The 26,766-nt window shown below is 36.4% G+C and overlaps 1 protein-coding gene across 1 annotated transcript in view; it reads left to right on the top strand.

Annotated features, from left to right (window-relative positions):
* LOC145684330 (uncharacterized) overlaps window positions 1-26,766 on the top strand; it is a 134,860-nt gene that overhangs the window by 28,673 nt on the left and 79,421 nt on the right. Inside the window, exons 6-10 of the mRNA XM_081756528.1 lie at window positions 6,003-6,195; window positions 9,954-10,108; window positions 18,398-18,584; window positions 20,475-22,186; window positions 23,372-24,020. Coding sequence (XP_081612654.1) covers window positions 6,003-6,195; window positions 9,954-10,108; window positions 18,398-18,584; window positions 20,475-22,186; window positions 23,372-24,020 — 2,896 coding nt within the window. The remainder of the gene's footprint in view (window positions 1-6,002; window positions 6,196-9,953; window positions 10,109-18,397; window positions 18,585-20,474; window positions 22,187-23,371; window positions 24,021-26,766) is intronic.

Genomic DNA, 26,766 nt, shown 5'->3' with positions numbered 1-26,766 from the left:
AGGCGGGTTTAAAGGGGTAGATTACGCCTATGAGATTATCTCTGGGGCCCTATAAATAATAAATTGGGGGGGGGGGGGATTGCACTCAAGTCTGTGGCTAAAGAGTCCTTTCTCATTGGTAATATCAAATTGATGATGAAAGCCTAGGGATCACGGTATTAAATACAATAATAGAAAATTCTATAAACAGTGTTTTATATACACTTACTTTAAGCTTCATTGTTCTACAAGTGACTAAATAGTGCACTATTTTCAGTCATTTCCAAACCGACGTCTTTGGTAACTGCTGGCATTTTTCTACATAAGTGTTACGAGGATGAAGGAGAACAAAATAACGAATTTACCATAAATATTTTGGTATTATTTAAAGCTGTAAATAGAGCATGAAAATTAATTATTGACTTAAAATAGTGCTTAAATATAAAATTTATAGGACAACTGGAACTTGAAATAAGCGTATATAAAATAATACCTATAGAGAGTTTTCTATTACTGTATTTAATACTGAAATCCCATAGAACTGTAATAAATTATTACCATTAAAGTATCGTATCTTCTGAGGGTAGTTGTATAAGTAACTTAGTATGATATTAAGGAACACAACTTTGAGTTTTTTACGTACTATATTTTTCGACATAGTCCCCTCGAAGTTCAGAAAACTTGGCCAACGTTTTTCCAGCTTCGTGATTCCTTCGCTTCAGTATGTTTCTTTGAGGCTTTCAAAGTATTCGTATACTTCCTGCATGACCTCTTCATTTGACTCAAATTTTCATCCTACCAGGAAAATTTTGAGTTTCAGGAATAGATGGCAGTCTGAGGGAGCTAGATTTGGTGAAGTGCTGGATGCGGAAGAAGTTCAAATCGCAACTCGTCCAAATTTTGCTCAGCGACATGGGTTTTCCTCTGCTCTGGAGTCAGTAAACTCGACATCCATCTTTTACCGTTTTTTTTTTTTTTTTTTCATGTGCAATTCATTATGCAGAATGAAGTGAACCCGCTCAATTGTGATGCTTGAGTCTTCTGTTAACTCGCACACTTTCACTCGTTTATCTGCTAAAACTAAATCATGGACTTCATCGACGATTTCGGCTGCCACAGTTTTTTCGTTTCTCTAGGACATGGTGTATCTTAAATATTTGCTCTGTCACACTTACATTAATTTATTCAAAGTCGAACAGTTTCATAGTAAGGATACAATTCTTCCAATGTACTGGGTACAGAAAGTCCCTTTACACCTGAACTAAATGCGAGTAACAATGTAAGGTGTTATGATATTTAAGATTTGAACCTTCCATCCTGATCATTAATATTGTAAATTCTTTCTATTTATGTAAGGGTATCTCTCAATTGAGCAAGCGTCGTGAGAGGGTAAGATGTTCCTAATGGCCAGGCGCCTTAGGGTTTTTGGTGGTTTGATCAACCTGGATAGATTGATGCTTCTTGAGGAGTGCTGCTGACTTTTAACCTAAAATGTCGGCTACCTTCGGTGATCTCAGTCTTGCCGACTGCTGGCGATTGTGGGCGACAACTCTTTGGTACTGTCGTCTGCGTTGTATTTGTTGACTGCCAACACGTGTAGTACACATGGTTACAGCATGATGTGAAGACATGCGGAACCTTACAATATGGTATCAGTGCTCCTCACGTGAATTACGTGTTGTTTGCCGCGTGACTGCCCGCGGAGGGAGGAAAATAAAGTCTGTGCGTTGACCGGTTTCCTTTCCGTGTTTGGTGAACAACAATAGCAGATACCAGTGACTTCACTTTCAAAGAGAGTTTAGCGGCAAGTGGAATCCGTGAATGGAAGGAAAGGGACGATAATATACCGCAGGTGATAGATAGGTTGTGTGAATGATTCGGTAAGGAGCCACGTGTCAGGAAGAAGCGGTACGTGGACAGTGATGCTCTGCGGGCAAGTGTGCTTGAAACCTTTCAGATTGTGACGCCGTAACTGCTAAAGCAGATGAGTAGGAGGACATGGAGACGTATCGAGCTGGTAAGGGATAATGAAGGTGCACATGCGGATGTTTTGGACACATAACTATTCGTAGTATTATTGTAAGGATGATATAAGTGGAGGTATTAAGGGACTTTTTGGCCACCCTGTAGGTAAAATTCTCTCTTGAATTTCCTTCGTTGTTTTCCCTTCCAGAAAAAAGGATTGAGTCACACCACGAATTCCATTTTTATCAATTTTTCATTTGCTACTTCTGTTTAAGCTACTGTCAAACAAGGAATTGCTGTCAGAATGGATTGAGACCACAGGTTATTTATTCATAGAAAGAAAACTTTGATTGCGTAACAGATGATGTTATCACCACCTCTTAGTATGCGAACCAGATTACTTGTCATACCACCCTCGTGGCATGTGATGTAGCACGAATTAAGCTTTAAACCGTCCTGAAGAAGAGCGATCGATAAATTTCCTTGAAATACAGATGACCTGATGAATTTCTGATCCTCATAGGAATAATTCCAGGTTAGTATTGTGGTCATAATTTGTGTTCTGTACGTTCAACTAGCAGTTATTACCTATGTAGTTAACTTCCATACCTCCGATCCTTACTAGAACCTTTTCTTGACAATGTTGACAGCTATCTGTTCCATTCAAAAGGAAATACCGTATTTACGCAAATGTAAGACGCACCCGCAATTATTGAAGCAAAAATTGGTAAAAATGCTTGGCGAAAATGAAAAATGAACCTACACTGCATTGATTTTAAAGAATGAAAAAAAAATAAATATGGGAAAACATATAATGTTATGGAAAAATAAATTAAAAAAAAAAACGAACTTACTACTGGAATTTATGGTATATTCATGTGTATCTGCTGATACTTTTTTCCCCTAATGTAATTACGGTACTGCACTTGCTTACGTCAGTTTTATAGCAATCCATTATTGCTATCATATTATCATGTTATACCAGTATGTGTATTATACTAGTGTACTAGTATGTACACACACACACACAAACAAACTAATAATTATTCAGCAATTATTTAAACTTGTTTCTTTCCTTCTGTTTTGCACTCGCAAGTCGCAAAAACAACAGTGGCACTTTACTGCTTATCCTCGTCGGCATCGCTATCATTTCTAACTTTTCCACTTTTGATGGCCAAATGCACACAAAATACACATCCTTTAGAGAATCGTGACTAACGGGACCAGCAATTTTTGGCAAAAGTCAATCTAATCTGGCCTAAATTTGCATAACTCAAGTCCAAGATGCACCTTGATTTTGGAGGGAAAAAAAAAAATAATCGTAAAAAAAGTGCGTCTTAGGCCGTGTCCAAAAGTGCATAGTGCACACTTCGAGGATGCACACTCGAAGTCTACAAATGGAGTGCACACTAAATAGTGTACACTTCGTCAAATTAGCTTTTGATCCACACTTGTTTACAGCGCCTCATCGTGGTGGAATATGGAACATTGATAACAAAAGAAGGGAGAGCTTCGCGTACTAAAAAAATTAACATTTTTTTTTTCATTTTAGATGAATGACTTTCCAGTTATATTAAAGATAAATATATCGTACAGATTGACAATATGGGGTAACCATAAAATGACTTAAGAGTTTCTTTCATGTATGCCAACAGCTTCAGCTTTGCAGTATCTGCAAATATTTATCAGCATAAAAACCACTAAACTATTGGCGGTTCTATTTTATTAGGCATGCTTGCACGATTGAATATTTATTAATCCCCCGGAAGAAAAGTAGCACTGGTGGTTAGGGCGCTGATGACACTGTTGCGAAGCAGATTAAGAATTTTATTGCAGGTGAAAGTAGGCAATTTGCAGGAGCGTTAGGACACCGAGGGAAAATCGCTATTTACAATATTGTGGCTCAAAACTACTTTGGGAGAGAGTTCATATTAAGTATAATTCCTTTATGTACGGTAGATACACAAGAAGGACACTATAATTGTCGTCGTTATACTGTACTGCTTCAGTTACAGGCATACTGATTAGACTATTTCTACCATATTATGCTGAGGTTGAAGTTCCTTATATGTTACTCTCTCTTTGTGAATCTATAGATTTTACCCGTAAATTTTCAAAATAGTGCCTCCATATTGTTAATGTACACCAAAATTAACACTTACAAGGATGACAAGGAAAGAGGTGGTGGAGTTCAACAACATGAGGACCAAAATTTACAAGAAAAAACTATTATGTCACTATTAACGGGTGTGAAATACCAATTTATAAGGATCACGTGTACTCAAGATGGATAACCCTAATTAAAGTAATATGTTAAGAAAACAAAAAATATAAGATTACTATCTGATAATTCCGCTTAAAATGAGTTCTGTACATTGTATACACTTCAACATTTGCGTGCACTTCATTATGCTTTCAGCGCCCTACACCTTTCTTGAAATATATCCGCTGTCTCTCCTTGCTTCCCACTACGAAAATGCTTACTCAGTAACGAAACAAATCCCCTCGTCCAAATATAACCATAAAAAACTGCTATTAATCTAATAAGAATTTTATGAAAATTAAGAGACGTTTTTATGAAAAAATACAGTATGCAATGTAGTGGCTCTCATTGTTCAACTATACGGAAGGAATTATTTGTTCATAATCAATTCATAATGGGTACCGTAATGGGATTATATGAATTAAAAGGAAGGCAAGTCTTTACTTTGGCCATTTCATTCAATGAATCGTTCAATGAACCGATTCGTAACCAAGACTGAAAAGATGTGCCCTGTGAGCCTGTAACCTGCCTTCACTCGCTCGCGCTCGCTCGGCAACTATGTGAATTAAATATTAAACTTTGGCACAGAAGGGACCCAACCCAGTAACTAACTTATAAGTTAGTTACTATGTTGGTTCCTGTTCACAAAACCGGAACCAAAAGATCAAATCGCTGAATCGAAGAATCAAAAAAGAAAAAAATGAAGTGGCCAAAGTAAAGACTTACCAAGAGGAATTTGTGAAATCTTTGATAAATGTGGAGAAAGAAATATCTGATCTGTATTTCACTTTTGGGCAGCTATCAAAAATGCAAAATGTATGGTAATTGGTATATTAGGTCTACAGTTTCTCAAGCGCAAGGAAATATGGTAGATTTGAAAGGAATTTGTTTAGAATCAAAACTAGAAAATTAGGCCTATCTACCTACGAATTAACATTTGCACCTGCAGCTGTAGCTTTAGCTGTAGAGAAATAAATAATCTAGGTATTCATTATTCTATGCTAGAGCTTAACATTTTAATTCATACGCCATTAAGATTTGTCATTTACGTGCAAATAGCTCCATTACCGATAGTGTAATTATTTCAATTAAGCTACATAAACCATGTAATATTTAAAAACAAATGGCTTTATAGCATTATTAAAGAAACATTTGGTTGCTTTTCCTATACTCCATTGCATACCCAAAGAACACAACGTAAATACGTTTGTTATTTGCGTAACATTTTTATATTCCACTTGTAAAACCACTAATTTGTATATTTATCAAGTAAATTATTATTAGATCGGCCCACAAATATATTCACCTCAACAAAAGTATTAAAAATATGTCTTTTAAAATTTTATTAAGTCACTTTGACATTATTGTTGTTCCCACTACGAAGAACTGCCATTTTAAGTACGCAAGTGTGCTAACGTAGTGTACATCCTCGCACACTACGTACTATGCACTCGCAGACTTGTGAACTTGGACCTTTTGACGCACACTAGGTGACGTCAGTTCCGGAAATAAGCGTACTTCGAATGCACACTTGTATCTTTTGGACACGGCCTTAGTTAGAATTGCGTAAATACGATATCTTAATTTTCACTTAACAACATTTCACAGTACAGTAGTCTGTTTACTGCTAGTCTTTGATATCAATAAATATGTAGACACCAGGTGTGCCAAGGTTATCTGGTGGTAAGTATGAGGAATAAGACTAATGATTCTATAATTTATCAAGATAATACTAGATGCGGCTTAAAATTATCACTTGTTTAATTGTATGTATTTTTTTATTTTTCCTTGTCAGTGACACCACGTTAGATGATTCTACAAGGAAAAAGGAATTACCTCCTCGGCGACGGGCATACTCCAAAGTTCACAAGCTGAGTTGGAGTATAGCTTTGAAGAACGAAGGTTGCATTAAGTGCCTTTTCAAAAATTGCCACTACACTGCTCTTAGTGTAGAAGAGATGATATATCATTATGGAATTTGCAGTGGGGTAAGTTTAGTTCCTTTTCTTTTTTTCTTTGTCTTCATTCGTTCATTATTCAGACGTTCGGTTCGCTTCATTAAGTTCCCCAGACGTCTACGGTCGCGCTCGGACATGATTGGTTTCTTGCCACTGTTGTTCCGAGAGGATTTGTTTCTGCCAGACGTCCTCTACTCTGCATGGACAGTCTCTGACACGCCAATGAACTGCGCTACCTTCCGCAGGGTATGCCCATGTTCACATCCGAATACAATTGCTCCCTTTTGCCAGTCGGTCACATTCTTTCTTCAGCCCATGGTTCAACCTATAATGAAATGATACCGCATCACCATGCACGTCTTATCAGCCGCAAACTGTTACAAATAAACATACAATACTTACATTTGCAGTATCTACAAACATATTGCTATGCCAGGTCTCTTTTCACAAGACCTCTAGAATGCTCACACTTCGTTATATTTTGTCCGGGGGGCTTATATTTTTATATACAGGGTTATTACAAATGATTCATTGGGTTTTGTATGAATGTATTTCACATAGTATTACATACAATAATAATAATTGATACATCATTTGAAAAAGCACATTTTCAAGTTTCTTACACATCATTGCAAATGTTCTATGTGCTCTCCTTGTGTTATACGATATACATCTATGCGGTAGTCAATCTCAGCCCATACACGTTCGAGTTCTCCACTGTTTCCTCCGAGACAGGTGGTCACCCGGAGCTTTTTTTTCTTTACAGAGGCAGCCTGTGTCCTTAAACTGTCGATACCATCGCAAAATGCTTTGGTGGTTGTATGTTGTATTGTCTTCGGAACGCATGCTGCACGCTGGCAACGGATTCTGTCTTCAGATATTCCGTCACACAAAATGCTTTCTGTTGATTACTCGCCATTTTGCAAACTGTTATCACCCTGCCACCTGGTGAGTCACAACGGAACTTGCAATGACATAAACAAAACTTTAAAGTATGCTCTTTCGATTGGTTATTAGTACAAATAGGTGGTCATTAAATATTTGAAGTTATAAGACTGTAAAACCTGATGAATCATTTGTAATAACCCTGTGTTTGCTTAACTCTACTAACCATATATCCTATTCCGTTATGCAGCCCAACATGCTCTCAAGGTGGCATGTACAGTATAACAACAAGGGGATTTTCGTAAATTACGTTTCAAATTGTTAAAGTACAATAGACTTCACGAGTTCTTGAGTGTGAAAGTATAACAAAACGTAAAGAATAATAAACATAAAAAAAATAATATAATAATGCTTTTATAGAATTTACAAGAAAGAAGTCTTTTATGGGTAAAATTGAAGAAATGGACGTAAGACTATAACAGCATTGGGTTATATGCGATATTTGTGATACAATATCATGCTTAGTCAGGATGTCTATCGGTCACGAAAGTCACGAATGTCACGAAAAAGTCACGAAATCAGAAAACGGTCATGAAAGTCACGAAAAGGTCACAAAATTTAGCGTTTGGGTCACCATTTTTTTAAACTGTGTAAATGTAAGTACAGATTGGAAAATTTTTGTTCTATAAAACGTCAAAATTCACCACCAAAAATGTCTATGGTCGGCTTTAGACGCTACCTAATCCCAAGCAAAGTACGTTTCTATCGCATGGATGAAAATTCGGCCTAATTCGCACTCAAATTCGCAATTGAAAATGTTAGGAAATTTTATGATTTGGTAAAGAAAAGGTCACGAAAAAGTTACGAAATTTCATTTTGAAATTTTAGTAGACACCCTGGGCAACACTGAATAAAACCTGGAAGCAACACTGAATAAAAATGTAATATTTTAATGTTTCGTTTTACATGTAAATTTGAAATATGTAATAACCTGACATTGTGCTATTTGAAAAATGAAACTTTATATTGAGATGGCAACATTGTTAATCTGTGATGTGGACAACAGATGAAGATCGTGTAACGTTCAGTGTTGTCAACTTACTAGAACAGAAACAGTTGCGTTCTGTATGGGACACCTCTGTATATTACGGTAATTTAAGGCACCCTGTAGATGGTGAGAGAGAAAATAAATCTGTGATCTCAATTTATCTATCTATTAAAATGCTACAATAGCAATTAAAAGCGCCTGAGCTCCAACTTATAATTTAGCTTTCAAATCTTTCATTTACGGTTGTGTGAGATTTCACGTTTGAGAGAGACAAACATTTTAAGTATTTGTACTTTAAATAGTCTAAATTAGTTAACTATATCTTTTTCACAAAGTTTATAATATCAAATTATTGTTCAAAGCCTTTGTATTTTTATAAGCCTTCTGCCATCTTTAGAGTTCTTTTAAACTATATGTTTCTGGAAATTTATATGTTTGTGGCCAATCCTTTCGACAATGAGATCTCGGAAACTACAGGCTCTAGAAAGATGCCGTTTTCACTGATCGATTGCAAATTTTGCGTAGATTGTCCAGTTCTAATTGAATATTTAAAAAGCATGACCATTATTTCTTTATTACATTTTTAAGGGTATACTGGAAGCGTTGAAATTAAACAAAAATAAATAAATAAATAAATAAATAAATAAAGCATCATATCCTATGCGTCATACATTCCAACACCACATTGTTGTATATTGGGGTTGTATATGTCTCAGGCGTTTGTTTCATGGCCAAATAATGAAAAAGGAAGGATAACCATTTCTCGAGTCTTAAGATAAATCTTTATTTTTTGAGTGTTTTGCCCAATGAACACCATATATAACTGACATTATAATTAATTGTATATGTAATGTATTTGCTTATTACATACTGCATGCAAGAAGAAAGAAAACACTGGTTATACATGAATTAGAAACTCCAACCGGAAGTAGGCTCAAATCTTGCAAACAGTGCGAGATATTGAGAAAAAATAATCGAAAAAATCTCCCCTTTATGATACCCCTTGCCGATTTTTTTAAAAGACGTCTTTCACTTGTGTTAGTAAAATCACATGTACATATGTTGTGAGGAATGAGAAGGAGATTTATGCTCATATGCGAATGATGCGCTGTGTAGAGAGCGCAGGTTCAGCTAGTATATATATTAAAATGCTAGAAAAGTTGATATGTTTGTGGCCAATCTTTTCGACAATGAGATCTCGAGAACCACAAGTGCTAGAAACGTGCCGTTTTCGCTGGTAGATTCCAAATTTTGAGTAGATTTGCCATTTCTCATTCAAATTTAAAAAAAAAATGTATATTTTTTTTTTCTATTCCACAATTTAGGCGTCGTTTTGGTCCTATTGACCCTTGTGAAAGGCAACCAGTAGAGGAGCTACGTATAGAGGGTTGATGAACATTTCAGACGCTTTGCTTTAATCTGAATGACAAAACCTATTGCAAGCTGGCAACTTCGAAGGCTTATGGACCCACAATGAGGCGTACTCTAATATGGAATTATAACAAAAAAAAAAATATTAGCATTTGGTATCATCTATTACTTATCCAAGTTTGCCACAAACTCCCCACAACATTTTATATATTAAAATACTGCATTTGTATGTTTGATTATAGCAATTCATTCCCTTTGAGAGTCTTCCTGCCCTTTACTTGTGTTCGTAAAGGGACTTACACAGATGTAGTGAGAAGTGGGAAGGGATTCACGCTCATATTAGAACTGTGTACTGTGTAAATAGCGCAGGTTTGCCTAGTCATATAAGAATTGAAGACTTCTGTAATGTGCTATTTGTCGCATATTACAATTAGACTTGTAGTTACTAGAATCAATTAAAACTTTTTTATTTATTATGATATAGGATAACAGCTACTGTAAATTCGCTTGTCCTAAGTGTGATGGGTATCTAGTGAGTGAGGATCATCTGAAACTGCATATTCAAAGATCTCATTCCGCAGATATGAAGAAAGAAGCTATATCTTCGGATGAAGTTCCAGGTGAAGTTGCGGCTGAAAGGTAAGTATTTGTTTAACGTTTCCTCTTCGAAAATAGTTTATTAAATAGCATTTGTAAAATTAATATCGTAACTTGTCCTAAGGAACAACATTAGACTAAGAGAACCCTTCAAGGAGCGTTCACCTCTGGTGCATGTTGTCCTTGGTTCGATCCCGGCTCGTGCCAAGTAAGCTTGTGGTGGACAAATACCGTGTGCATGGGGTTTTCTCGGGATTCTCCCGTTTCCTCTACCATTTCCCCCATTTCTCATTATCACAGTCTCCTTTAGCCTAGCCGGCATAAACGTGGGACGTAACACTGAAAGATTTCATTTTTTTCATTTTCTTGAAGAAATTAGTTTGTTGTTTGTGTGTGTACAGCAAGCTCTAGACTTGCTGCAAGCAAGTCAAGTATAAATTGCAAACTGAATCGTCAGTTTCGAATATCTGGACATTTTGAATTACAGTAAAGCTCCGATTATTCGCGGAATTGGGTGGCAAGAGCACTGCGGATAGCGAAATTGTCGGATAACCGGATAAAAGACTAAACATGAAGTGCAAACACGAAAAAAAATTCAGCTTAAAAAACTGTTTGCTTATACAAACATAATAAAACTTTTAAAATACCTTTGCTCTACGTCTAAATCACTAAAATAAAGAACAATAAACAAAATACAATAGTATACTGTAAACCTGTCACTAATTTTCGACCTTCGTACTGTATGGCTTATTCTACAGGGTTAGCATAAATGATTCATTCTGTTTCAAAAGGCTATATTTTCAAAAGTATTACACGAACACACATGGAAATGAAAAGAACCATAAACTCAGCAAGTGTGTATTGTGTAGTTTGGCACATCCCAGTTCATGGCTACCTAAACGATGAACCGTATCGCTGGATTGGGCGTATTGGTGAGAATGATCTAGCTTCGTTCCCCTGGCCTCCCAGATCTCTTGATTTAACGCTCTGTGACTTCTTCCTGTGGGGCTACCTTAAGGACCTTGTTTTAGTACCCCCACTACCGCAATCCTTAGTCGAGCCGAAAGAACGCATGAGTGGTGCAGTGCAGACAACTGACAAGACTACGCTACAGAATATATGGAATGAGTTCGAGTATCGTCTGGACGTATGTCATGTCACCAAAGGAACACATGTTGAACATTTATAGAGGGTGTATAAACTTGCTAGATTGGTGTTTTTTTTTCTCTTTTTTTTTTTTTTTTTTTTTTTTCATATACCTTCCATATGTTGTAACGCAATCGTGTCGGAAACCACCAATTTATATAATGGAAGGTCCATAAGATATAACCCTGCGGCGGAAATCACCAATTTATGTAGCGTTACACTATAGCCCACAGTTGGAATTTATATAATCTAGTCTACTACCTTTTTCTAAAATTCACGTAAACACTCCATCTTGATATTACCTTTTATTATAATACGTAATGAAGAAAACATTTACACCCTTTAAAATAACATACATGTAGATTATACAAGATTGGATCCTTTGTTATATCATATATCTCTCGTTGCTATGACGACCAATAACACACATCGTCAGATTGCTATGTTAACAGAACATCAATAATAATATCTGTAGGAAATTAATTTTCTTTTTATATTTTTTCTTCTTTTAGCTAGCTTGTGCATATTTTAATAGACGTATTGCCCGTAAATACAAGTAATAATACTAGAAATACATGATATCGTTATAATGTGTACGTGTATAACCTTTTCAAAATGAATGAGTCATTTACGCTAGCCCTGTATTTTATCGGTTGTTGGCTTGGATTTTTTATTTATTTATTTATTTATTTATTTATTTATTTACTTATTTTAGATTCGTAATTAAGCCGTCCAGTGGTCTCCTGCGGACTTTCACTCCGCAGTGAACAATGAGTGTAATTTACTACCACGCAGACCACTCTTCGCAATTCCCGTCTTTTTCAATCTTACAAGACTTGGCATCTGCTTATCAGAATAGTTTCACTTGAAAATATGCACTGTTGTTGGCAATATTGAGTTTTACAATGCAATTTGTTTTTTGGATCAAAAGATCCAATATATTTCAGGCAGAAATTTTCTTGTAGGCTTTATATCTGGAGAACTACATATAGTGTAGCCAAACCAAACCTACCATTTAAGTCAGTATGATGTCCTTATTCCGTAAAAAAATACAAAATATCGATTTAGGGGCCGTTCAAAAATTTTGTGGTTTCTGACCCAGCATCTAATTATTGACCAAGATCGCAATCTTCTGATCCATTTTTTGGATCATTCCTAAAATTCTTAAACATAAAACAAACTATTTGCTGAGCAAAACAATATATTCACATAAAAAACTACATACGTGTTACAGTTTCGCCAGACTTATGCACAAACAAAAGCTGAGACATCTTGCTTCTGATTGGCTCCTGGCAGCAGCCAGTCCCCTTGAAGTATTCTGATTTGTATTTTTCTATACCGAGGCTTTCTATGTGTTGTAAATAATTACACACACACCTAAAAAGGACAATCTTAGCAGAACTAATCTAAACTAATAAATAATTATATAAATATATACAAATATACATATATACATACATACATACATACATATATATATACATACATACATACATATATATATATATATATATATATATATATATATATATATATAAACAGATAAACATACAATTACGCATACACTTAAAAAAACACGCATACAATATAAGCACCTATACATATACAACCACATATATCTATATATAAATATACAATTACATATATACATGTATACACACACATATGGAGATAGATAGATAACTAATATTGACTAATAAATACATAAACACGTGTAAGACAATCAATACAACAACCGTATTCAAATCTTGTACTTTAAGCTTTTTTAACAACCTATTCCACTGTTGGTCGATGATCAGTCCTGAGTTCCAGTTCATTGCTTTATTACCCTCCATTTCTATAAACCGTACCTCCTTCCAAATTCTTGTTTTTATGTTCTAAAACATCCAGTACTTATTTGCAAGCGGCTTGGCAATCCGCAGCGACTACATTTGAAAAATAATTGAGTGCTACTGCAGCAGGGCTAAAAGGACAAGTTTTTCGCGGCACTCGCGAAAAATACAGGCTTTACTGTATGTTCTCGCGGATATAAGCATCGTTGTGAAAAAAATAGTAATGGGAGAAATAGTTCTGAGCTTTGACAACTCATGTTTCTGTCGCTAGCAAAAATAAATAAGGACAAAATAAATTTTTACCTTTAATATATTTGTGTATATATATTTATTTACAAAATTAAGTCGAATTCTGTGCTACTTCGCTTATTCTTCAAAATAATTTTGGAATACTTAATAATAATAATAATAATAACAATAATAATAATAATAATAATAATAATAATAATAATAATAATAATAATAATAAGGATAAATGGGATAGGAATGGGGAATGGCGGAAATTTCATAACGAGGAATTGCATAATTTATACCGTTTACCTAATATTATTGGGGTGATTAACTCTAGAAGGCTCAGGTAGGCAGGTCATGTAGCTAGAATAGAGGTCTGCACGGGCAGAAGTGTTTAACCCTCGCCCGACCCGAGTCCGAAATAGGTTTTAGCCTTTAAGCCCGATCCCAGCCCGAGCTCGTGTGATAATCAAATGAGCTCGAATTATAGTAATTTAATAATTTACGCAAAATTTTATTTTTACTTGCAACAACTAGAGGTTTAATTTTGCAGTTTAAAAGCTTACGTGATTCAAAGAGAACAACGAAATAAAAGTCTTCTTACTAACTATAGTGTATGAATTCTCGAAAGAAAATGGTCATTTATATAAGTTCCGTCTCCCTTAGCCTCGGTACATAATAGTGAGACGTTAAACTAAATATTTCATTTCATTTATATAAATTCTCGTGAAATAGAAATGTGAATACTCCAAATATTTAAAACAAAATACCAATATGTGCAAGTTCTTATTCAAATGGATGTGTACTGAACTCACGCAGATAGTCCTCAAAGCAGTCATTGTCGATTGCTGTGAAGAAAAAAAGAGTGGAATCTCCACACTCTGTCTTCTCAAACTTTCACTCACAGATAAGCTAAGTGTTAATATTATAATGTTTAATTAAAGAATTTGGCTAAATTAGACTTATCATAGACTATCTGGAATAGTATAGCTTAAGTAATTAGAACTGCTGTGTTCACTACATATAAATCAGCAAACCTAATTCTCACTTGAAATCTTACTTTTATTCTTAATATTCTTTACCGACTTCTCTCTGAATCTTACATATTCATATACTTAATTATTCTTTCTATTCTTTGTCCTTATAATATATTATAATCTCAATCTTCATTACATCTTGTTTATCTTAATAACCACAGACCATTCAACATTAACCTTAAGCACATCGGCATGTGCAAACTTTTGTGACATTTCTTGCCAACACTAAGCATGTTTATTTCTGTTAACTTTTAGTGTTTTCAGTCTTCACTACACAGTTAGCTTTGCTCTCAATTACACAATAATAATAAGATTTTTTAGTGTTGGCGTCTCAAGTTACAAATTTAGAAGTGCTTTCAAAAGTTCTACAGAAAGAACGGTCCAATCGAGAAATGTGGTTTCATATTTAAAAATTTACGACCTGAGCCCGAAGTGATAAATAATTTGTAGACACGTGCCCGGCCCGCGGGCTCGGGTCGAGCCCGTGCAGACCTCTAAGCCAGAATGGAAGAAAATAGAAACGCTTTCAAAATTTTGTCTGGAAACCCAATCGGAAAAAGATCATTAGGAAGAGTTAGGCGCAGACGCAGTGGTCGAAGTGAGACGGTATGCGGTGGTATGCCATACCGCCTCTGGTTTTTCAGAGATGAAAGCATACCACCTCTGTTTTTTTCAGTGATGAAAGCACACCGCCTCTGGTTTTTTAGTGATTATTCAAGATCTACCGTCATGGGAGAGTAGATGCTAAATACCTTTAATAAATCCATTTTTATACACAGTAATTGACGAATACCTTTACATGTAAAAATATTTTATTCCCTATGTAGAAATAATTTCTAAGTTGTCAACACCGACATTTTTGTTATCTGTTTTCCTACCTTTGGTTTTAAAATGAGATGTCTTCAAAGAAGTTAATCGAGTTTATAGTTTGATGTGTCATCTTGAATTGTTTCTTTCGTATGTATGTGTGTGTCTTCTTGTCTTAATTCATATAAATGTGTTTTGAGCATGAGCGGATTTAGGAGTTGTCTGCTATGGGAAGGGGGGGGGGGAGGGATTCTTCCGAGGGTTTGGAATACCCTTCAGTCGAGTGGATGGTCCGGAAGCTTTCCCACTAACTTAAAAACTCTGTTTTCGAGCATTTTCGTGTATAATTCTCTATAATACAATATAAGGGGCTGTTTTTAAATGTTTTTAGAAAGTTGTCGGCGAAGGATCAGTCTTTCCATGCCCATCCTCCGTAACTAAAGAGAAGCTTCCCAGTGGTTTTCAGTTATTATGTAAATAGAAATGCAATCTTTTAGGCAACATACCCTCACTGTATTTCAGCATTTAGATAACTGGTATGTCGAGTAAAAATCGTAATAAAACATACCGCCTCTGATTTTTTTCCACTTCGAACACTGTGCAGATGAGAGGACAATCTCATAGGAATAGCAATACAAAGTAAAAACTGGATCCAGTTGGCTAAGGAGAGAAGTCAATGCAGAGCTTTCATGAATGTGGCATTGAACCTCCGGATTCCATAGACCATAAAATTAGTTATTATTATTATTAAAATGCTTTTATAAAGTCACTTTATTTGTAGTGTGGAGTCTTGGGCTTAAATTTTCCGCACCTCCACACTATCTAAAGTTTCGAAATATTGTACGCGTACTTAAACCTGACGACAAGATAGTATTTTCACCTAATTTTCGCTGTAGCGTGGAGTTTTATTTTAAATCAAATTATTGCAAATGTATTTAGATTGTGTATATGTGTAGGCAATATCAGTTAATTATTGGATGCTAGAGTGCTTCAATGCTCGTACGCGACCTTTTATGTGGCGCTTTGAAAAGAATACGAGTAGTTGGAACTGTTTTCTTCAAGTATTTTCGCACCTGTGTAAAGCCAATGCGAGTTAAAGGAAGCTAGTAAAAAATATTATTGCAGGATATATAATAAAAATTGCTGTAAAAAATGTTGTACATAAACAATTAGTTCAGCAAGAGGTCTCTTTCAACTATGAAGCCTTGAACTAAAAGTGTAAATTGTATGTATGAAGTGATTCGATCTTAAGAAAGAATTGAATTTTTCGTGGCGACGTGACTTAGTAAGTCTTCTCGGGCCATCAACCAGGTAAAGGTATTGACATCCAAGGTTTCGAATGCAGACATTGCATTCATCTTCAGAGATTGTAAGGAAGAAACCGGAGACGTGAGCATGTGTATATAAGTGTCCATTTAGGGCAGAGCTATGAATGGGGGGGGGGGGGCTTGTGATTGGCTGAGGGAAATGTCGGTTTTTGATTGGCTAAGAGATACTGGCTACTGATTTGCTGTTTTCGTGGCTACGAGAAATGGCTTTGTTGAATGTCTGCTTTTTGTTCCTGAAAAGGGCTGACCAGTACCGGCTAGTCTTGACTTTTCCGGTCGTTGAAATCTTATGTCTCCGACTTGAAACGCAGCCGAAAAGTCAGGACTAGCGGAACATAGCCTAGAGCTCGGGCACAGAACTGATTTTACAAATACCACCATAGTAGCTAAGTGCAGCAGTTTTTGGGATAGAGCTATAAAGGAAGCCATAGCTATCTCATGGGAAAGAAACAGTCTCCACAGAGACAATGAGCTTCAACTCAGTTCTGTCTGGTCAGCTCGTTTCAGAAACAAAAAAGAGACATTCAACAAAGCCATTTCTCGTAGTCACAACAACAGCCAATCAGAAGCCAGCATTTCCCTCAGCCAATCACAAGCCTCTATTCATGGATCTGGCCCTAAATAGTCACTATATATACATGCTCACTTCACTGGTCTCTTAATTATAATCCCTGAAGATGAATGCGATGTCTGCATTCGAAACATCGGCTGTCAATACCTTCACGTGGCTGATAGTCCGAAAAGATTTACTAGATTCGATCATAATGTGAGTAACTTTCCTGGTGAATAAGGCCACGTCGTAAGTGCTTGAAACCGTCCTTTAAAATATTGACGCAATCAGCGGAATTTAGTGTTTCCACTCACCATTTTAATAATTTAATAATACGGTTGCTTATGTAGATATCAAGGTTAATATTTCGCTATTGAAAGTGCATTCTATCAGCTTTATAGTATTAACAAAACATTGGTTACTTAGCAATATATCCTTCCGTGGAAAAACTAAATATCTCCATATGTATCGCAACAATAAGCTAGTTCCGTCGTCAATGGTAACGTAGAAAAAAGGAAGCCATACCACCAAATAAATATAACGTAAGAGATGGGAACTAGAAACAACGAGCAGAGCACAGTAGATGAAAGAAAGAGTGAGTTGGAAGAAGCGCGGTGTCTATGCTACGTCACTGTTGCCAGATCCAAAATATACATCAAAGGTAGATAGCCAGATTTTATCAATGTTGTCAGAATCCAGATTTAAAGCCGGTTTATATTTATGAATAAAGAATGATTCTTTAATCTGCCGTTTAAAAATCATTAATCGTTCTTTCATCTCCCGTTTAAAAATCATTAATCATTTAATCTACCGTTTAAAAATCATAAATCATTCTTGAATCTTCTGTTTAAATCATTAATCATTCTTTAATCTTCTGTTTAAATCATTAATCATTCTTTAATATTCTGTTTAAATCATTAATCATTCTTTAATCTCCCGTTTGAATCATTAATCATTCTTTATTTATAAATATAAAGCGACTTTAAGTCTGGATTCTGGCAAAATTGATGAAATTTGGGTACCTACCTTTGTGTATTTTGGATCTGGCAACCGTGAGATAGCATAGACACTGTTCTTCTTCTAACTTACGTTGTTTTTCTTTCGTGCACTGTGCTCTGTTCGTTTTTATTTTATTTTATTTTTTTTTTGTATCCCTCTCTCGCGTTATATTTATTTGGTGGTATATATTACTTTTTCCGTATTTTATTTCTCTCATTCATTTTTGTCCTTATTACTTAACCACTGAAAACAGAACTATCTTGTTCCGATACTCCTAGAGATATTTAATTTTCCACGGAAGGATATATTGGAAAAGTAACCAATTCTTTGTTAATTTAAATGATCTCTCATGTGCCTATATAATTTTAGCTCTATTAGTAATTTTTTTCTTTCTGTTTTAGTGGTTCTCCAACAGAAACGCCCATGGGACAGGATGACATAAGAAGACGGGATTACACTGATGTCCATCAATTAAGTTGGTCGATTGCTTTAGAGAACGAAGGTTGCATTAGGTGCCTTTTCAAAAATTGCCATTTCGCAGCTCTTAGCGTCGAAGAAATGATGCAGCATTATGTAATATGCAATGGGGTAAGTCCTAGTTCAACTGCAAAGTACTGCTGGACGCGTATTCTCTGTACTATGTTTTTGTACACAGTTGGTTCTCAAACCTTTATGGTTCGCACACTGTCTGTAAATGTGTATAAATTGTATAATCAACATTGTAGTAGTTATACTATGTGCTTTTTTCTTTTTTTTTTCTCTCTCTCTCTCTCGCTTGAGATCAAAAATGCGGCGCATAAATATCGGCAAAATGCTATGGAAGTTCGCCGTCTGCCCAGCCTGAATCCATAAGTACAGAAAGTTGTTCGCTTTATATCCGACCATTTTTAACGGGTACTCACCTTAAGAGACATCACGCCCCCACTACCGATCATGTTCTATTGGACTCCCAACATTGTGGACTATCACATGGCATCACAGTTTCCATTGCAGCAAACTTCGGACAACAGGCATGGGAATTCTGTCTCCACTCCTCCCTGCACGCTCTTCATAGATCATCCAGGGACGAAATTGAAGACGTTGTGTCGACAGTCCAAACGCGCAAAAAAAAAAAAAAGTTGGACTGGCTTTTCACAGGAATATCTTCAACAGAATGACACGAATTCCTAATTCCCCTGCCATTTCATGATAAAAACGTAGTGATGTTCTGGCGGTATGACTCGAAGCCGTGTCCATTTAGATCATCACCTAGTTCGCGTCCATTCCATACAATTGTGGGATGTATCTCCGATAGATAGGTGTCAGAATGGATTCTTGGAAGTATCTTGCATTCACCCAAAAAATCGTTTTCGCACGTCACCAAAAAATCATGTCTCTATCTGTAGATGCTGGAAATGTGCAAAAATATGTATAAATAAGTGAATAAGTAAAGATGAATACAGACGTTGATTTTTTTTAGTACTATACTGTAACATGATTTATTCTTTTAAAATCAAGCTAGCCAGCCAAATCTGTCTATAAAGCTTGGAATCATACGATAGTCTCATATGCAGTATTTGTGCAAAGATTAGTGTTAATGAAAGCATTTGATATTTAATAGTGACTTAACCTTTGACTCAGATACCGAAGAGTTACGACAGAATTTCTAGTCTTCGTTAGTGGCTTTGAAATTCCTTCTGTAAACGTACATCACACACTTTAAGACGGAATAATATCACTGCGTAATTGCCGGTGCTGCAGATGATAAATGTACTTAGTTTCCCCTACAATTACCTGTCCTAACTTCCTGTTATTACATTGAATTCTTTTAAGTAATTTGAAATGAAATATGCGTTTCCTCACAATCTTCTGAACCAGTTCATGCTTGAGAATTTGTAGTTAAAGCATGCCACTTATAATAAATTGTATACATCATCAAATTGATTACTACTTACCGGAACCGTCTAGTATTTTGTATTAAGAACTATTCAGAGGTAGGACGTTACTAAAATGTTATTAACAGTTCAACCATTTGTTAGTTATCATAGTAATAACATACTTCACTCGAAGCTAGTAATAAAAACTCATAAAAAAAAAAGTATGTAAGATTCTAAAAGTTGATGGAGGCTCAGTGATAGAGTATTCACCTCTGGTGCATGGGTTCCCTGATTCCATCGCAGCTCGCGCTAAGTAGACTTTGTAGTGGACAAACACAGTTTGCGTGGGTTTTCTCAGGATTCTCTCTTTTCCTCCCACTTTATTTTATTCATTTCTCATTATCACTATCTTTTTTACCCTGCATGGCATAACCGTGGACGTAAAACTCAAGGATTTCATGTCATTTTTTCTGAAATTTGATATGTGCCCAATGTGCACAAAATTCCAACAGAAATATCAAACACTATTTACAAGTATACTAGTAATTGTGTCATACTTTTAATATTGTTTTTGAAAATGTTATGTTATTCCAAGGTGTAATATTAATTCTTTATTTTTCAGGATAACAATTTGGCCAAATTTCCCTGCTCTAAATGTGGTGCATATCTTGCCAGCGAAAACCATTTGGAATTACATATTCAAAGATCTCATTATTCTCTTTCATTACAAGTTAACAATAGTGAGCGCCCAGACACTAACCAAACTACTGCCCAATTATCTTCAGTTGATAGTGAACTATTGAACAGACAATATAGTGCAGATTTTCGTGGTACAAATTCGAGTGAAAATCTCATGAGGACAGGTAATAGTTTTGAGGTAATTAATAGAACAGGCACAAGAAATGTGGACCAAATGCTTACCCCAGCACAACCAGTGATTGAAGACCCTTTTAATAGAGAATTGACTTCTCGTGCTGTTGGCGAACTAAATGAAAATTTTGGCAATTCTAGCGTTGATAGGTCTAAAGTTGATCTTAATATGTTTGTTTCTGATGGCAGTGGAAGTAACCAGGACACTGTCACTGATCAACAAGTGTCTCATCCTAAAATTATGGCTGTTGTAAAAGTAGTGCGCCATGTTGATCAAGGGAAATCCGAAAATCCAGAAATTTCACGTTACACTCACAATACACAATCAGGATCAACTTGCGATCGATTACCACCTTTTAGCCATATATCCTCGTTAAGGAAAAAGAAATACTATGTTACAGCGGATAATGGAGCATTAGAAGCGTCTATTCTTCCAATTAGGGATGATAACTCAGAAATTATTGGTTTGCAGCCGTTTCCTGATAGCAATTTGGATAATCGAACTCAAATTTCTCAATCCGCTTCCAACGTTATTCCATTTTGTACAAGTAACGCTTCTACTATTTCGCGTACCACATTCACAGAACAAGGTTCGTCTGTATCCAATAGCAACAATAACAAGAGCAGAAAATCAGCACCTGGAATAACATCTATGGTTGAGTTTTTACGCTCCAACAGCAGCTCAAATCTTAGGCAAACAAAAGACATTGCTACAGCGAATTTACAGGAAGTAGGTGTAAATAATACAGCGTCTGCGAATATTTATCCTGTACAAATTCACACGAATTCTTCAGTGTTGCAAACAATTAATGATAACACACGTCATAACGTGAACGAAACTGTTTCACATCTGGAAGACGAATGGTGTGATGATGGTGAGTCACATATCCCAACTACAAGTGAAGGTAGTAATAATTCATGCTTGAATAATAGTGCAAAAACCCTTCTAGATGCCAGTATACAAAAAACATCAAATTATAGTGGCACCGGTATTAAGGAAGAAAATCCGAAAAACACAGTACGCGTAAAAAAAGTGGTAGTAGTGGTCGAAAAAGACACAAAACCCTTTGCAATGGATGATGTAAATAATCCACTTGAAGTAGATAACGCGCAAAATTCCGCTTTAAGCGAGGATAATAAGCAGCAACTGGTGCGGGCTCTACTGCCGGCACGTTTAAACAGACAAGCTAGTGAAGCGAAAGAGGGAAGTACGATTCCAGTGAGTGTTCGATCTTACGGGAATATACCGTGCGAGATTAAATATGCATGGAGCAAGGAACATAGCGGTGTGTTCTCTGACAGTGATGATGATGATGATGATGATCATGAACCAGTGCCTCAGTCACACCAAAGGGGAAGGACTGAAGAGAGAAAGCATGGAATATTTCGTCACCAGAATGAAGAGAGTAAAGGGCTTGGTCCGTCAGCGGTAGAAGGAAACTCTGGTACGAAAGATGGTACAAGGTAAGCCCGTCTCTTTAGTCTTTTCTGTACCATACTTATTGTTTTTTATTCATCACTTGATTTTTAGCACGCTTTCTTTTATCCCTCAGGCAGTGTGATAAACATAACAGTCCATTGTGTGTCACTTGAAAGTAGCCTCGTAAAATGTTGGTATAAAAAAAAAGAAATAAAATATTTGCAGTTTCTGAATTTCAGATATAAATATGCGTATTAGCAGTACAGTTTCTGAATTTCACATATAAATATGCGTATTAGCAGTACAGTTTCTGAATTTCACATATAAATATGCGTATTAGCAGTACAGTTTCTGAATTTCATATAAAAATATGCGTATTAGCAATGCAGTTTCTGAATTTCAGATATAAATATGTGTATTAGCGGTGCAGTTTCCAAATTTCACATGTAAGTTTGCGTGTTAACAGTCCGATTTCTGAATTTCACGTATAAATATGCGTATTACAGTACAGTTTCTAAATTTCATTTATAAGTATGCGTATTAGCAGTGCAGTTTCTGATTTTCACATATAAGTATGCATATCAGCAGTGCAGTTTCTAAATTTCACATATAAGTATGTATATTAACAGTCCAGCTTCTGTATTTCACATATAAATATTCATATTAGCAGTCCGATTTCTAAATTTCACATATAAGTATGCGTATTAGCAATGCTATATTTACGTGCACTGTTCAGTTTTTTCTTCGTTAGCTCAGGAAATTAAAAAAAAAAAATGGTTACTGCGTACGCATATAAATATGACAAGGAATTTCAACATCACTAAATAGTCAAACAACAATAATTTGTTTGGCTACAGAGAAGGTAATTAACATTCTAGTTGTTAATTTATGTTTATTATTGACACCGATTATTTCCATTATTCTGTGAGCGTAATTTCAAAACTTTTCCATTGTTGATTAACTTTTCAGAATTCCCTATAGCTCTGATACCTTATAACCTAGCCGCCAGCGTAAGAAATATGACTGTTTCATTGTTGTTACAGACTTGTATTACAAATTCTTGAGCTTGGTTCATCTGGTCATTTTAGTGTCATTAAGCCATTGTCTCAAATTTTCTACACCGATGTTCATTGATTTGCAATAGGGAGGGGGGTATTTTTATAATGGCCGGGGTGGCAAAATTATTAAATATGACTTATCTATTGGATTTTTGTATTTTTATTTTGCAGAAAACATGAGTATGAAGATCATCGCAATTCACGTTTTGTGGTGTCTAAGCATGAAGAAAGAACTTCCGTCCAGGAAATGAGTCAGCCATTCACTGCTAATAATTCTTCTGATCCAGTTGTTCCCGAGAGACATGTACCTTCAGTGACTACGTATGATCAGCATTCTGTAATAACATATCGTAAACCTATAGAACCACGTCATCTTGAAGACAGTACAATAGCAGCTGTATCAGTTGGTAATAACACATTCCCAGAGCAAAGTAATCGCATACCCGTACCTCCAGAGCCGCAGGCAACCAACTGGAATGTGGAATCTTACACTGAAGATTACACCAGTCAAAAGAGAAATATTATATATCAGGCGCCATCTCGTGCTCAGAAGACTTCTGTTATTTTGCATGGAAGTGACGTTGTAAAAAGACAGTTGGAAACACAAAGGAGTTTCCAGCATTCCGTTGTGAATACTGGGGGCAGGACAGATGGTCCATCTGTTAGTGGTGATAAGTTATCGACTACTAAAGTTCAAGTTGAACAACGGACAGAACGTGTCAGTGTGGTTTCACAGCAAAATATAGCAAGTGGTAGCTCGCGTGCGAGTACATCAGTTGATGGAGAAGATTCTGTTGATAATACCCTGAACGAGAAAAAGGTAGGTTAATGTGGCTATTAACAGCCTATGAAATGAATGAGAGTTTTAATGAAATAATTTTACTGATTCCTTCTTTATGTCTAGCGAAATGTCCCTTCTTTTTTCAAAATTAATTTGTATTATATACGAGGGTTGAGTCACTTATATTGGGCGGAATTTGAATGTGCCAGTTACCCAGGAAATGTCATGTTGCCACCACCGGTTGTGTTAAACCTGCAGGCCACTTCTACTGGCTATTGCTCGGTATTGGAATTTCCATTGCAGGAGATTGCATTGCAACTGGACTACGGGTCCTCTTTACAGACTTTCCACACGCTGGAGACAGTGTGCGGACTCGACAGTGGAACAGGTGCGGCTTACGGGGTCCGAAAGCACAATACTTCATTGGATTCGCATCTGGATTCTTGATAGGGAAGTTAGAGAAGGGAATTGCCTAAATTCCAGTTTCCTGTTCCATACTACGATAGAATTCGGCGATATGTTTTCCCCGTTTGGCCGAATGCCTTTTCTTGGTACGGTTCAACCTGGGTTCACATCTTGTCTGTAAAATGCTGAGATTTTATGCTGGTACAGTCCGCATCAAAAAACCTGCAACATGAGCATGTAATTTTATTGTGAAACAACACCTAACAGCCCAGGGAATCAACATAACGTCTAAGTGGCACGAATCACGCGAGAGAAACCTCTGCGTCCTCTCCTGCTCACTCATCTTGGAGCAAAAGACTTCGTTGTTTCACAATAAACTTACATGCTCATGTTGCAGGTTTTTTGCTGCGGACTGTACATTTAGTCAGGACATGTCTAGCAGTTCGCAACATTGGTTCCACCTTTGGGGGGCACAGTTTGTTCATGTGCGAGAAACGGGCCACAATCAGGAAGCTTTTGGAAAGCACTCTGCGCACTGGTGCAAGTATGTGCTTCGCCCTTTGGTGTCGATAGGTCTGTATGTAATGGCAGTGTGAGGTAAATCCACACCTAATCAAAGGTAACAACAAACTTCCACTGATTCCACTGAACACCGAGATGGCGTTCATACGACGCGGCGTCCTGCAGTTCTTTTTTCAGTGAAACACATGACCGAGTTTCATGTTGCTGTTGCGAACGACCGTGAGGCGTAAATCCTTGTGAGTGGCGCGGTTGATTGTCGCATTTGCTGGCCATCCCACGCTGTATGTGGGGACTTTCGGAGGTAACCATACGCCGAAACACACACAATAGTGGTGGGATTCTCTACATGGAAGACCGATTTCTAGCTGCTTGCGTCGGTGTGATGGTCCCAAGACTCTATGCCGTACATTTTTCTATAATATGATTCACAGTGGCATGATTTACAAGAAAATTACGCATTTTACACAATGCTACGATGTGCAACGCCGTAAACTTAGCGTCGGAAAGGGCAACAATGAATCCCTCTCACATGTTGTTTCGGTGGCATCAGACTACATTCGACCGCACTGTCATATTTCATGACTAACGAGATACTCTTGGTTGCCTCCTGGCAATCTCATGACGATGGATTGCACATGCGCGATACAGTTGGACATTGCAGGCTTTCCAATGCTCCTGTATTTTGTATTTTTCCTATATATTTGCGTCTCTTCCTATAAACTCATATATTTCGTGCATTTTTACGAAACCTCTTATTTTTTGTGGCATTACTACTTCCACTTGTGAAAATAACATAAGGAAATAAAGTGTGAGTGGTTGGATGGCCTTTTGTCTCTACAGTAGGGTGGTTGAAGGGAGACTTTTCTGTGTTTCGTCCTTCCTTGCTTATTGTCTAAAGATAATTACACCAAACAAATATAGTAAGTGCAAAAAGTATTCATACACCTATAAAATTGACCAAAAAATAAACTAGTTTCGTCATTCATTAAAAAATTCTATGGAGTAGTGATTGTAAAGACTTTTAAATAATTTATGTAGGTATATCAATACCTTTTGCACTAACTGTAGGCATATAATTGTAGAATATGTTATACATAGTCAAACTTTACCTTAAAAGCACCAGCTGCAAAATATTTACATTTTATTTACGCAAACATTGAGAAACTTGTAAAATTTTGTAACGAGATAATTACCCATTTAATTATATTTAGAGTAGAATGTATGTTCATATAACAATAGGTGTAATTTCCGTGTGATTTTTTAAATGTATACACTCTTTGTCATCCTGTATGAGATATTTTCATTGACAATTGTTCTGAAATTTAAGTATGTTGTAGTATGGTTTTTCGCCCAACAGATGCCGGCGGCATTATCAATTATTGTCAGTTAAAAACTATGTTGTAGTATGTTTTTCGCTCAACAGATGTCGGTACTGTTCAGCACGGTTAGTGAGATAAGAAAATGGCAGGAGCACATTTGACGTTTGAGCAGCGTTAAGTACGTTTTGAAGTGTTTTATCAAGTTTGGGAATGCCATCGAAGTGCAACGTCAGTGGAGAGGAGAGTTTGGTACTGAACCACCACCAACCTGTCTAAAAATGAAATGCATTGTTGACAAGTTTGAGGCGCATGGAACGATTTGCGATATTTACAAAGGAAGATCGGGAAGAACGCCTACAGCAACAAGTCCTGCTTTGTCGACTTTCGTGTTTTAAAAGTTTGAAACGTCACCATAGAAGTTTGCTACTCATGTGCACGGGAGATGGGGCTTAGAACTATACAAATGTACGACGAATTTTGAAAAAAACCCTAAGTGGAAATGTTACATTCCGCAATTAGTGCATGCCATTAATGGTGAC

Source organism: Thermobia domestica, chromosome 4 (assembly GCF_964235325.1).
Source record: "Thermobia domestica chromosome 4, izTheDome1.hap1.1, whole genome shotgun sequence".
NCBI classification, from domain to species: Eukaryota; Metazoa; Arthropoda; class Insecta; order Zygentoma; family Lepismatidae; genus Thermobia; species Thermobia domestica.
The sequence above is the reverse complement of the archived record's forward strand: the minus strand, read 5'-3'. Positions and strand labels throughout refer to the sequence as shown.